Here is a 13,649-nt window from a genome sequence, read left to right on the forward strand (position 1 = left end):
CTCCATTTTGGAGTTGAACTTTTTATATTTATGAAATGGTTCTTTTAATTTTTAATATTTTTATTTCATACTTAAAATAATATAATAACATAAAAAAATATAATACTCCGCAAAAGATTACTTTATAATTTACAGAAAATATGCATAAACTCATAAAAGTCAAAACTAAAAATAAATAATATAATATAAATATAATATAATATAATATAATATAAGTAATTTAATAATTAATTCGGTAAATTATTTTCGAAACTACCAAAATCTGTGAAGTATTATTCAAACGGAATAGATGAATTTTTTAATCTTGTGGGTCAAAATTTTGATTGATAACATTTGTACTTGTTGAACTTGATATATGCACAAACAAACAATAGGACCCAATAAATAATTCAAATTACAAAACAAAACTTTATTTTTTTCTTTATGTTCTTTTAATGCATAAAAATATTTTTGAATTAGAAAAAATGCATATGATAAAATCTGCATGAATTGAAATTGGAAGATAATCTCTCGTTCTATTTTAATGATAAATATTTAATTTAAATAAAATATATTATTATGGAAATTTTGTAAACATAAAATAGTTGGGTTAATTGTTATTTTTTTATAAATTGAAGGTACTAATAACAATTATTAACTAAATGAAAACATAATCTTTTTATTTGGAGTAAAAAATGGAGTAATACATTGGAGTAAAATCCAACTCTATTTTAGAGTTACATCATTTTGGAGTAAAATTTGGAGTAATGGAGATGCTCTTAGAGGCATTATAGACAAAGCTTCTAGGAAGGGGTAAAGAAAATGACTTTGAAACGAAAGAAGACAATTTGCCCAAAAAAAAAAAAAAAAGAAACGAAAGAAGACGAATGTAGAATGATTGGATCGAGTTAGGGCTGTTGTGAGCCCATTAGTATAAAAGTCGTTTAGGTCAATTTACCCTTTATACATATACATATCATGACAATAAGGTAGGCTTTTTTATCTTCAATATTATTTGGGTTGATTATAGTAACCCTTATGTTTTGAATGATGAGATGTCATTTCATCAAAAAACATAATGTTCTTAGTGATGAGAATTGAGAAGGCGGAAAGATAAAAGAGAATATTTTTACAAAAATTTATATTATCTTTTCTTTTACTCACAGTTTCATTCATTAATTAACTATTAATAAAAAAATAGAATATGTATAATTTACTTTGTTTGCATTGACAATTTTTTACTAGGTTTTTCAGATTAAGAATAATACAAAAAGTAAAAATATCTAAGAGATGCATGAGAAAATCTTCTCTCATTTGATTGATCCAACTTACCTTTTGAGAAATGTTTTTACCATTTGTCATTCAGTTAATCGTCAACATTTAAAACTATTACTTTTAGTGTGTAGAAACTCAAGATGGGTTCTACCATGCTCTTAAGCTGTTGTTTCCCTTTTGTTTTACAATACTATTTTCACACACCTCAATTCATTCGTGAAAAAGAAAATAATTTCAAATCGTACTTTCATACAAGAGAAGAATCATTAATCTAAAACCACAACAATACAAGCAGCAAGGATAGATATGTGAAAGAATCAAAGGGAAAGGATTTGACATGATTAATACAGGTGAAAGGAAAAACTCGAGCTCTGCCATTGTCTTCTCACTTTTTTCTCCAAGTTATCTGCGTAACCCAAAAACAAAATAAACATGAGTGATGAAATCATACAATATAATATTATCATACACAATTGCATGCATATTAATGTACTTCAATAATTGGGTTAAACACGTGTGAGTAATATATAATTTCTTAGTGAAGATTGAAGTTTTAATTAAAGGAAAGAAAAATTAGCATACCCTTTAACTGGACTAAATTTCTCAGATGGAGCAAGTGTAGCCCGGAGGTGGGTTTTTGCCACAGGTAAGAAGAAGCTGAAGAGCAACTGGGACGTACAGCTTAAGGTTAAGAGCTTTAAGCTTAAGTGTAGTGCAGAGACAAGCTGCGGCTTCAACTTCAACGAGGCCCTTAAGTAGGGGACAGCATTTGTTAGCTGCTGGGTCTCCAAGCCCTATCTTTACTAAACCTCCCAACAAGTCAACACACGCCCCCAACTTCAGCGTGTCTATTGGACATGTCGCCTTCCCAGTGCCTGATGGAGGCTTATGGCTACCCGGGGGTGGAGGGCAATCTTTTCCTCCTGGAGTAGGAGGGTTTGTCCCCGGAGGAAGAAGAGGACCCACAATCGGCAATGGTGGCAGTGGCAATGTGGGTAGCCCTCCCACCGGAGGTATGGGTAGCCCTCCCACCGGAGGTATGGGTAGCCCTCCCACCGGAGGTATGGGTAGCCCTCCTACCGGAGGAAGTGGTAGTTCTGGGACGGTCACTGGAGGTACAGGTAGCTTTGGGACTGTCACCGGAGGAACTGGAAGCTTAGGTACGGTCACTGGAGGAACAGGTAGCTTCGGAACTGTCACCGGAGGAACTGGAAGCTTAGGGACAGTCACTGGAGGAACGGGTAGCTTGGGAACAGTCACTGGAGGAACGGGTAGCTTGGGAACAGTTACAGGGGGTTTAATGGAGGGTTTTCCACCCTTCCTGTGGTTGCAGGAGCCACATGAGAAGGATTGTTGGGGAAAGAAGATAATGCAAATGAGAATGAAACAGAGAGAAAGAGATGATAGTTTGGATGACTCCATGTTGAGAAGAGTGGATGGAGGAAATATAAGAAAGGTTATATGAATATATAGGGCAAGAATGAAAAGAAGGGATCACGTGAACATGGGGGCTACTTCTGCAATAAGAAGAGAAGCCCCAAAATAAGCATGGTTGGCACTTATCATAAGAATACAAATTCTATTCATGACCCATCGCTATATATCATCACATGTCGCCTCTCTTTTTTCACGGCTAATTTATATTGGGTTTACTATACGTATGTACAGTATATATATAACCATGGTTTCTGCTAAAAGTTTAATGTATACTAGAGTTTGATCCGCGTGCACGTGTAGGTGTTATTAATTTGTAATGTATAATATTTATAATTGCTTTTGAAAATCCAATCGGTTAGAAAGTAATCGCCAACTAGATGATAATTTGCGTCTTGTGCTAGGTGAATTTTTTAAAAATATATTGTATTTAAATATTTTAATCAATATACATTTGGTTATCAATAACCGTTTTTACCTTTGATTAGAGGAGGGCATTCAAGTACCATTTGGTTCGGTTCGGTTTGGATCTTTACGGGTTTGGTTCGGTTCGGATCTTTGCAGATCTCGTTCGGGCTTGGGTTTGGATCTAAAAATAAATAATAATATATAACATATAAATTTGAATAATTAATGCCAAAATACTTAAACATAACATAAAAATTGGTTTAGTTTAAATATTTGGATAAAAAATCAATAGATATTTTAGGTATTTTAAGTATCATTTAGCTATTTTAAACATGTACTTATAACTATTTGTATATATTTTCAAGTATTATGGACAACTTAAAAACATGTTATATATTTTGTATATTCTTTTAGACATTAAATTTAAATTTTTTTAATATATTTAAGTATATAAATCTGGTTCGAATATATTCGGATACCTGAAATATTTTAGTTCGGATCGGGTTCGGTTCCGGTTCTCTAGATACCAAAGTTTTGAACCCATTCGGATATCTAATCAATTTTGGTTAAAGTTTAATACTATTTTTAATCGGTTTTGGTTCGGTTTTTTTAGATTCAGATTTTTTGCCCAACCTTATATATTTTTATTGGGACAAAATTTTAAACGAAAATGATGATGGTTCATATTGATTTTGGGTATGCAATGATTTTTAAACCAAAACACTTTTTAATATGTACTAGCCTATTTAGTTAATCACTAAAATTGTTTTAGTCTCATTTAAGGAAAACAATGGGATGAACTTAAGAAAATTAACATTTCATATTGTCAATCGACACTTCCAAATATTCTATGCTAGTGTTTTGACGAATAGAAAGGGGATTAGGGTTAAAAAAAACAAATTTGTTGTGCAATCCATGTTCTCGCTAGGTGATTTCAATAGCTTCTAAATAAATCTCAATTGTATCAGTCTCTTGTAAGATTTTCTAACAATATTAATTAATAAAATCTTACACATGCTGAACTGTTTCTCAATTAATATATAAGAGATTAGAGTAATCACATAAATCAACATAATACCTCTTGTTTATTTACAATATATTTATGGTAAATAATTAAGATAATTATTTTATTTATTTTATATGGTATATAATTATATTTCAATGATCTTAACATAAATATATAGTTTAATATAAATATTTATTATTGAAAATTCATACTCATATAGTTTTATTAATATTTGTATATTGATGTAACTAAAAATTTAAACAATTAAACCCAAAATTTTCAATGTGATATTTTTTCGATGCAAATTTCAAAATTAAAATATTAAGGTTTGAATACTCTTGCAATGCAAATTTCAAAATTAACATATTTATGTATTTTAAATGGTACATAGTTTAATTTAAACAATATCATATATATATATATATATATATATTATTTCATATGAATATTTACTAAATAAAAATTCATATTAATACGATTTTATGATCATTGTATCTTGTTATAACAAAAAAATTAACTCATTGATCACAAAATTTTCAAATGGAATTTTAACATTTTTTGTGATTTAAAGTCATTTTTAAAAAAAACTTTATTATTCATAATCATTAATTGTCATAAATATGTTAATCATATTAGGAAACACATTAGCTTTTATTTAAAGAAAAAATACATGTTTCTTATATTTTAGGTTTATATAATGCTTTTTAGTAATTTGATTTTGGACCTACAAATTATTTAGTTGATTATTATTTTGCCATGTACGCCAAATTGACAACTTAATTAAATGACATATCAACAAGTTTCTTTGGTAATTAGTACAAAATATATGTTACAACTTTTTAAATGATTATCAATAATATATAGGAGATTTACTTAACAGCCAAAAATAAATCTAAAAGGCGCGACTGTTCAGTTGTTACCTCAGGCGTATGGCGGTGACGGGGTGGTGGATCTGGCTCATAGTCGAGGGGGGTGTGACATTACAAATTTAGATCTCCTTGACGACTCAATTTTTTTTGTAGAGATTTGACGCTAAAGATTTATTCTAAATAAGAAAATGAAGCATATTTGTTTAAATAGGAAAAATCACTTAGGGTTTTCTATAATCCTAATCGGTTTTGCTGAGCCGTATTAACTAGGTCTGAAACTGGGTTGTTACAGTTCTTAAATATCCAATAGAATATTTCCTATAACTCTATTAAATTCTTGGGAAGTCTTTTTGATGAGTCTTTTCCTTTCTCCAAAATAAATCTTCTGTTGATGATTTTTAACTTTGAAGTAATCTATGACTCCAGTTTGGATGTCAGCTACTCAGCTGAATATCGACCATTTAATTCCACAAACTTGATGTAGAAGATCTTACTGTACTTCAAAATGGTTTAAGGTGTTTGTCAGATCTTTGCACCTTTAAAGTGGAGTATGTTAACACTCCATTCGTGAATTAGGTTAGGGTAAAAAAACAGAACGACGCAAACTCAAAACAAGCATAAAACTATAAAAAGTGATAACTGTTAAATTTGGCGTCTGACAATATCGATAAACTCCGAGCTTGTCAACGAATAAGAATCTGTTTTGCAGTGTCATGCCTAACTCATAGAACCTTAAAACGTGTAAAGAACAATTATCAAATAGGCTCAATATAAGTTTTTTTCTGCACCAAACTCTTATATTAAATTAAACATCCGGTGGGCGAATACGGTTACAACCCGAGATGAAACTTAACGGCCAGACGAAATCAAAAACTACTAGAACAAAACATATAAGCGTTAAAGGAGCAAAAATACCCACAGACATATTTCATTTGAGACTCTAAAACTGATGTTCCTAAGAGACTAATATTGAGATATGGACTGACAAAAAAAACCTAAAGAATGGGTTTTGATGACGGTTGGTGAACACCAACACTGGTGATACATTGGCTTAAGACAAGTTAAAATATCGTTTTAACATATAATTAATATAAAAAAGTTGCAGAAATCATAATTTTTAGGAAGTAGGAATAATGAAATGCCAATACCAAAAATCATAAGCTCAGTTTCTTACTTCTTTCCATATTAAAATACGAAACCAAGAACAAACAAAATATACTTCGCCCAAAATATAATAGAGGTAAGGACGACAGATGAAATACAGCAAGACAGACACGTGAAATTTGGGATGCGTTTTTGTTTTTTGGTGCTTTGTTGTGTAGTTTCGTAAAAGAAAATTATATGTGTGGCTGGACCATTTAATATTTTTTTTTTTTGGTATGAATGTTAAATTTTATACCATTTTAATTTTTGACAGATTTTACAATAAAAACAAGTAGCAGAAAAAAAATAAAAGCAACTAAACAACGACAAAAGCAAAAGCAAAACACAACAAAATGCACGAATGCAAAAACTGATACCAATCTCGAATAACACAACAACGCACTTTGCATAGGATCGCAGTGAGCCAAGAGTAGGAGTCTCATTGTTGTGGCTGCTAAGTTGCCGCGAGTCTACAGAGGATTGGCCAGCCCTCAAAGCCCCTCCGGACCTACAGCTTCATCACATACACGCCTTTGATAACCTGCATAATTAGCCCACACAACTTCCAAGTCTCACGATGGCTCTACCGGATACATTCGGAGTGAACGGTTCTTAATAACTTCCTTACCTTTTTATCGTTTATTTTACAAAGGAGTCCGACGACGAACTGAGAATTTGATATACAAGGACCAGTTCATATAATTTATGTATCAATCTATATCACAGTACACCGTAAGGTCAATAATCTGGATAACAGTGAGGCTTTATTAAATCAGGTTAGTAATCATTTTTGTTGAAAAACACTTATTTTGTCAATTACTTACACAAAAAAATTAAGGTGAAGAAGGGAAATGTCCATATTGGAAGAAGAGTTAAACATATAACTATATACAAAGTGTGTGACAATTTGTCAACAAAATGACACAATTAATTTTACACGCCCGTGATCGTGTTTTTAATACAGCATCAAATCATAAATTTGGAGTATAGTATAGAATTTACATTCTTTAACAGTATAGTACGGATTTTTAATTGCATGCAATTTACTGTAAATTTATAATTTTATTCTATTTTTTCTAAAATAATAAAACTTTTTATCTTTAAAATCAAAAGTAAATGAAGAAATAGGATTTGCATAAAAAGTTGTCAACGGAATTGATGGAAGAAGTGGAAAACTATCATATAAAATGAAGGGGAAGAAGAAATAGTGGGAAAGGTGAAAAACAATAAATAGGAAAATAAAACTATGGGTGGTAATTGCTACAATGTTACTATTAGAGGTAACAGAAGAGAAGGAAGAAGAGGAAGATAATGAAGAAGGCTAAGAAGAGAACGAAAAGATTAGGACGAGGACAATGAGGAGGAAGATATATTTTTATGTTTTTTTTTGTTTTTGCTCAATATCAACTTTGATTAGACCATAAAAGGTTTCATACACTTGGTTTATCAGTCTCCACTATAGACTTTAGCCACAGTGGCTCTATTTTTATGTATTATATACACTGATGATGACATAGAATAATATTTTTACAAAAGTTTGTTTTTATCTATTTTTCATTGAAGATGTACTGTTTACGACGGAAGGAATTTTTTTAGATTAAGAAATTTCATGTCTAAAATTTTACAGAAAATACAGATAAAATAACATTAACACATGCTTATTTACTTTAAATATATACTCTATTCTATATTTCTCAAATGGAATATAATACATTTTTTTCACTTTGAGCCGTTCGGACAAAATACTTATTTCTCAAAATCTATATTTTTATCTTTTTCTAGTTTACATATTTTTTCGCTTTCAGAAATTGATTCCTCTGATTAAAATTTAAGTTGCAGGATAGAATATTCTGGTTGCACTTCTACAAAAAATAAATATAAATGAAACTTTTTTAAATTAAAAGAGATATAATAAAAAAATACGTGTGAAAAAGAGAAAAAAAAACTGTTTTTCAGCAGTACATATTATATGTACAATATTCTGTCCATCCATTTGCCATAGTTATATACTAATTTATAATAAAAAATTGGTCATTGCTTCTAATTTCTCTAGAATTTACCGGGCTTAAATCCAAATCACAAATACAATAACCACACTAGCGTATATCAATAAACTATACGAATTCACTGTTCGAGATGGTGCTAGGCGTAACACACACACGCTTAACCCATGCCTAGTTCTAAAATAACTAATAGGAAATTAGGCGGAGATTAGTCAGAGATTTTTTTTGATATATTAATCTATATAGGCGTATATATGAAATATGGGACACATATATCACAAAGGCAAATGGTTTAATTGTTACAGTCTTGTCACAATTGTCTCAGATAATGGGTTCGATGTTAAAGTAATGTGCTTTTAAACTTACTTTTTAGATTTTCATTAATTGAGAAGAACTGACAATTTTTACCTTTGTCTTTAACCTTTTTATCTGCGATTTGCAGAACCAATATATCACGTTTACACTTTTAATTTTCACGATTTCACAGCATTTATATGTGATTTTTATGGATTTTATCCAAATATAGTAGTTCTGTAACATAAACTATGATTTAGCACTGAAAATTTGACTATGCAAAGTTTTTAAAATTCAGTGAGTTGACTCATCAATTATGACCTCCTCGTCACAGTAACCCACCTAACCGGACGAGAACTCGGCCACATAGCGCAACTTGTTTTAAGTTTATTTGATATCGGTTTTTATACTCCTTCCGTTTTTTTACGATGTTTTAGAAAATATTTTTATTTCAATTTATATAATGTTTTAAAAATTTTTATGTAAAAATTATTAAATCAATTGATCAAAATATTAAAATAAAAATAGTTAATCATTACTATTCTGAACAAATAAAACAAAAATATTTTTTTCTTAATTTATTTATTTATACTCAAACATCATATAAAAAAACCGAAAGGAGTAACATCTTTTAAGTACTAAATAATAGTATGCTGTTTCATAAAGGTGCATGTTTAAAAAAAAATATTTTTGTATTTTTAATGTCTTTTTATTAACTAATAGTAATTAGTTATAAAATTAAAAAAAATATTAACTGTATTTTTTAAATTAATAATCACAAAATTATGCATTTATAATTAAAATTTAACATTATATTGTTATTAATATATGTAAAAAATTTAAAGTATGCGTAATTTAGAAAGAGAGAGAGTAGCACAGTAGGATAGTTAATATGAACAACTAAATAGAGGAATTTAACTTTTTTAAAAATTACCTCCCACCGGCATTGTTCCTAATACTTTTAGTCAGTTACTAAGAGCCAGCTATCAATGTATTCCAAATGACAGATGGATAACTAATTAATTGGTCTTCTTTTGTCAGCTGCGATATAGCTGAGTTGCTATGGCTTAAGTTTAATGGCTTAGATTCTTCCTCCACAACACTGGCCCTCACTGATCTCCTACAGATGGATAACTTCAGATTCTTTATGGAAATATGTTATGATCCACTGCTTTTCCTTCTTGTAGATAGATAGATCGCTTTTTATGAGGTTGTGATTTGGGGATATTTGTAAGCTCAAGAACTTGGAGCTTGACAGGTTGCTGCTGTGCTGGAGTTTTGGTTCGTGTACATGTGTTACACATGGAGAGTAATGTGTGACACATGTTTCGGAGAATAAAAAGGAAACGTCAAGATGCGATGATGTGTGATATTTCCATATGCTTGGTTGACGAAATAAGCATTAAAGGAATGTTATTAGATCACAAATTGGAATATTTGGTGATGCTAAAATATAGGAAATATTATATTAGATAATAGGAAAATATTATTTAATATATATGGTGGCTTTACCTAAGATTAGGGTTAGAGCTTTCACGTTGTAATTCTCAGAGAGAAACACAAAGGGTTTTGGGGTTTCATAGCTGAGTGAATTGGTAGACTTGATCAACAGGTGTTGAGTCAAGTAAGTTGGGTTTGTTAGAAATCGATCCGTGTCGAGTTGTGTAATTCGGATCAAACAAGTCTGTAAGAGATTGTGTAAAGGATTTCTAATAAAAGATACACGAGTTTTTGGAATCACTTTGTGCCTTGTGTTTTCGCTGTATCTCGATTTTACAATTGGTATCAGAGCAGGACATCTAAACAAAGAAGAGTTCTTCGAACCAAGGTGAGATCCTAAGAAGAGAATATGGCGATTTTGGCAAATAATATGTTGTTGCTGAATGATGTGAATTATGGGTACTGGAAAGTGAGAATGAGAGCAAACTTACGTGGAGCTGATGAAGATATCTGGACAGTTGTTCAATCTGGATGGGAAGAACCGTGTGTGATGCAAGAAGATGGCTTGAAGACACTAAAACCGAAGACAAAGTGGACTGCAACAGAGAAAAAACTTTCAAGGTTTAATGCGAAAGCACTGGATACAATCTTCAGTTCTGTAGATGGAAAGCAATTTGAGCTTATACAGGGATGTGAATCAGCTAAGGAGGCTTGGGATATACTACAAAATGCTTTTGAGGGTACTACGAAAGTTAGGAGGATAAGATTGGATTTGCTGGCATCACAGTTTGAAGACATAAGGATGACTGATGATGAGAAGATAGGAGATTTCAGTGCAAAGCTTAGCTCCATAGCCAATGAATCACAAGTTTTAGGTAAAAAATACGAAGATGCAAAATTGGTGAAGAAGTTTTTGCGATGTTTGCCTACTAAATTTGCAGCACATAAAGCAGCAATAAACTTGACGATGAACACTGATGAACTCAAGTTTGCTGAGGTAGTAGGGATATTAAAGGCTGAGGAGATGGAACTGGAATCTAAGTTTTCAAAGCCTGCTCAAGACTCTACAGTTACAGTTGATGAAGACATCCAAAGAGCTCAAAAACTTGAAGAATCTATTCATCTGATGATTCAGAAACTTGAAGAAACCATGAATCTCTTGTATAAGATGTCCAACGACAGACTGCCTAGAGAAGAAGAAAAAAATAAAATGCAGGGAGCGGTGTGTTTTAACTGTCATGGTATTGGACATGTCAAAACAGATTGTCCATCATTCAAGAGAAAAGAAATCAAGTGCAATGGATGTAATGGTTATGGACACATAAAATCAGATTGTGTGAACACAAAGAAGATGAAGAAGAGGAGAATTTGGAATGACAAAAAGCCAGAAAGAAAAGAAGATGCTCTAAATTTTGTGGCTCTTCATGGAGCTATGGGGCCTGGAAAAGACATCACTAAAGGTGAATTTCGTGCATCGTGTGTGTCACACACCAACTCCGATGTGTCACATAGCGATGCAGAAAGTGATATAGATGTGGATCTTCTAGCTGAGTATCAGGTTCTGTTTGGTCAATTTGCTAAACTCAGTGAAGAAAATATTCAGCTGATCAAAGATACAACAATGCTGAAAGCAAAAGTGAACATTCTAGAGTTGGAAACCAACAATAAATCTGAGACTGGAGTGTCAAAAGAAGAGAAGGAGTCTGATCCACATAGTTCACAAAAGAAAATCTCTGAGCAGGCCTACAATCTAAAGAGTATGGAGACTAAATATGATCAGACGAAACAGCTATTGAATGAGGAACGCGAGAAAAGTCAGCTGCTGCAAAGAGAACTCAGTGAAAATTACAAAAAGTTAAGGATGCTGAACAGAGGATCTGCAACTTTAGATCATATATTATCAGTTGGACAACCTCCAAAGGTGAATTGGGGCTTAGGATACAAGGGTGCTGCTCCAAAAGATCAAGCTATTCCAGTCGATGATATCAAGTTTGTAAAAGGTACTCCATCTAACCCTGAAAGTAGCTCGAAAGCTGAGAAAAGACATACATCTACACCTGTGAAAAAAAGAACCTAATGATCAGACAAAACTACACTCTCCAAAGCCTGCAATAACTAGGACGAATGGTTGTTTGTTTTGTGGGAATCATGGTCATAAGGTTGATTTCTGTTATTCTCGAAGACACCAGATTGAGCGAGCTTGGAGGATGAACCTTTGTTATGTGGAACCTAGAAGGTGTGGATATGTATGGATAGCCAAGAAGGATCTGTATCCCAAGTTTACGAAAGGTGTGTCACACGAGCATACCAATGTGTCATACACTCGAATGGTTGATCAATATACTGAACTTGAAGAACCAGTTCGATGGCGTAGAAGGAGTTGAGGGTTTTGATGGTCCAACAAGTATCATGAAGTTTTTCACAGAATTTTCCACTCAAACAGGGAGAGATGGTACTTGATTCAGGGGGAGTTTAAGTTAATACTTTGATGGGATGTATGATGCATATTGTGCTTAGAGGTTATTGAGCTTGAGTTGTAAAACTCACTGAAAAAGGGGGAGAATGTAAGCTCAAGAACTTGGAGCTTGACAGGTTGCTGCTGTGCTCGAGTTTTGGTTCGTGTACATGTGTTACACATGGAGAGTAATGTGTGACACAGGCTTCGGAGAATAAAAAGGAAACGTCAAGATGCGATGATGTGTGATATTTCCATATGCTTGGTTGACGAAATAAGCATTAAAGGAATGTTATTAGATCACAAATTGGAATATTTGGTGATGCTAAAATATAGGAAATATTATATTAGATAATAGGAAAATATTATTTAATATATATGGTGGCTTTACCTAAGATTAGGGTTAGAGCTTTCACGTTGTAATTCTCAGAGAGAAACACAAAGGGTTTTGGGGTTTCATAGCTGAGTGAATTGGTAGACTTGATCAACAGGTGTTGAGTCAAGTAAGTTGGGTTTGTTAGAAATCGATCCGTGTCGAGTTGTGTAATTCGGATCAAACAAGTCTGTAAGAGATTGTGTAAAGGATTTCTAATAAAAGATACACGAGTTTTTGGAATCACTTTGTGCCTTGTGTTTTCGCTGTATCTCGATTTTACAATATTAACCGACCTCAGTGTGTTGACAAAAACGAAAATTACAACCCACATGTAATGTCTGAAGCTAAAAAGGTTGGAGTGGAACAAATTTCCAGAAATTTATGGTACTTGTAATACCTTTTGTCCCGTTGATATCAGTATTTTCGGATATCTATACGTTCCATAATATATTTTGGATATTTGATCCTATGTGAAAAATCTTATAAATAACAAAAAAATGTTTTGATTTAAAAAAAACAAAACAAAAAATGTTGAAAAGATTTCCAAAAAATGTTGAAAACATCTCATATATATTAAAATAGTAAATTCACAGATTCAAATATAAACTTTTAAATTTCATTTAAAATCTACTATTACTGAATTTGTCATTTCATAAACTACTCTGAAATCAATTTTTTTATAAACATTTTAAGGGGCATTATTGGATTATGTATTTATAAAGAGTTAATAAGATTTAAATTTTGTAATGATTCTAGTGTTATTCAATTAATGCTTTCCAAAACTATGTTAAAATTTTGTGTTATTAGTTTATGAACTTGTAACAAGTTGTTATGAGTTTTAAAAATCTGGAATTATTAGATTTATTATATTACAAATCAACAAAAGTTTTGTATTATTCAAAAAAAAATGAAAGTGCGGACTTTGTCATTGTTTTCAAATCTGGTGTTATTTGTTAATGATCTGTAA

At 31.7% G+C, this 13,649-nt stretch overlaps 1 protein-coding gene across 1 annotated transcript; it reads right to left on the minus strand.

The window, feature by feature from the left end:
- Positions 1–1,463: 1,463 nt before the first annotated feature.
- LOC103837653 (36.4 kDa proline-rich protein) lies at positions 1,464–2,713 on the minus strand. The gene is made up of 2 exons (XM_009114012.3): positions 1,837–2,713; positions 1,464–1,660 (listed from the first exon to the last, which is right to left on the minus strand). The coding sequence occupies exon 1, from the start codon at positions 2,674–2,676 to the stop codon at positions 1,858–1,860; it is 819 nt and encodes a 272-aa protein (XP_009112260.2). The 5' UTR covers positions 2,677–2,713; the 3' UTR covers positions 1,464–1,660; positions 1,837–1,857.
- Positions 2,714–13,649: the final 10,936 nt, after the last annotated feature.

The sequence above is a fragment of the Brassica rapa genome, chromosome A09 (assembly GCF_000309985.2).
Source record: "Brassica rapa cultivar Chiifu-401-42 chromosome A09, CAAS_Brap_v3.01, whole genome shotgun sequence".
In the NCBI taxonomy this organism is placed as follows: Eukaryota; Viridiplantae; Streptophyta; class Magnoliopsida; order Brassicales; family Brassicaceae; genus Brassica; species Brassica rapa.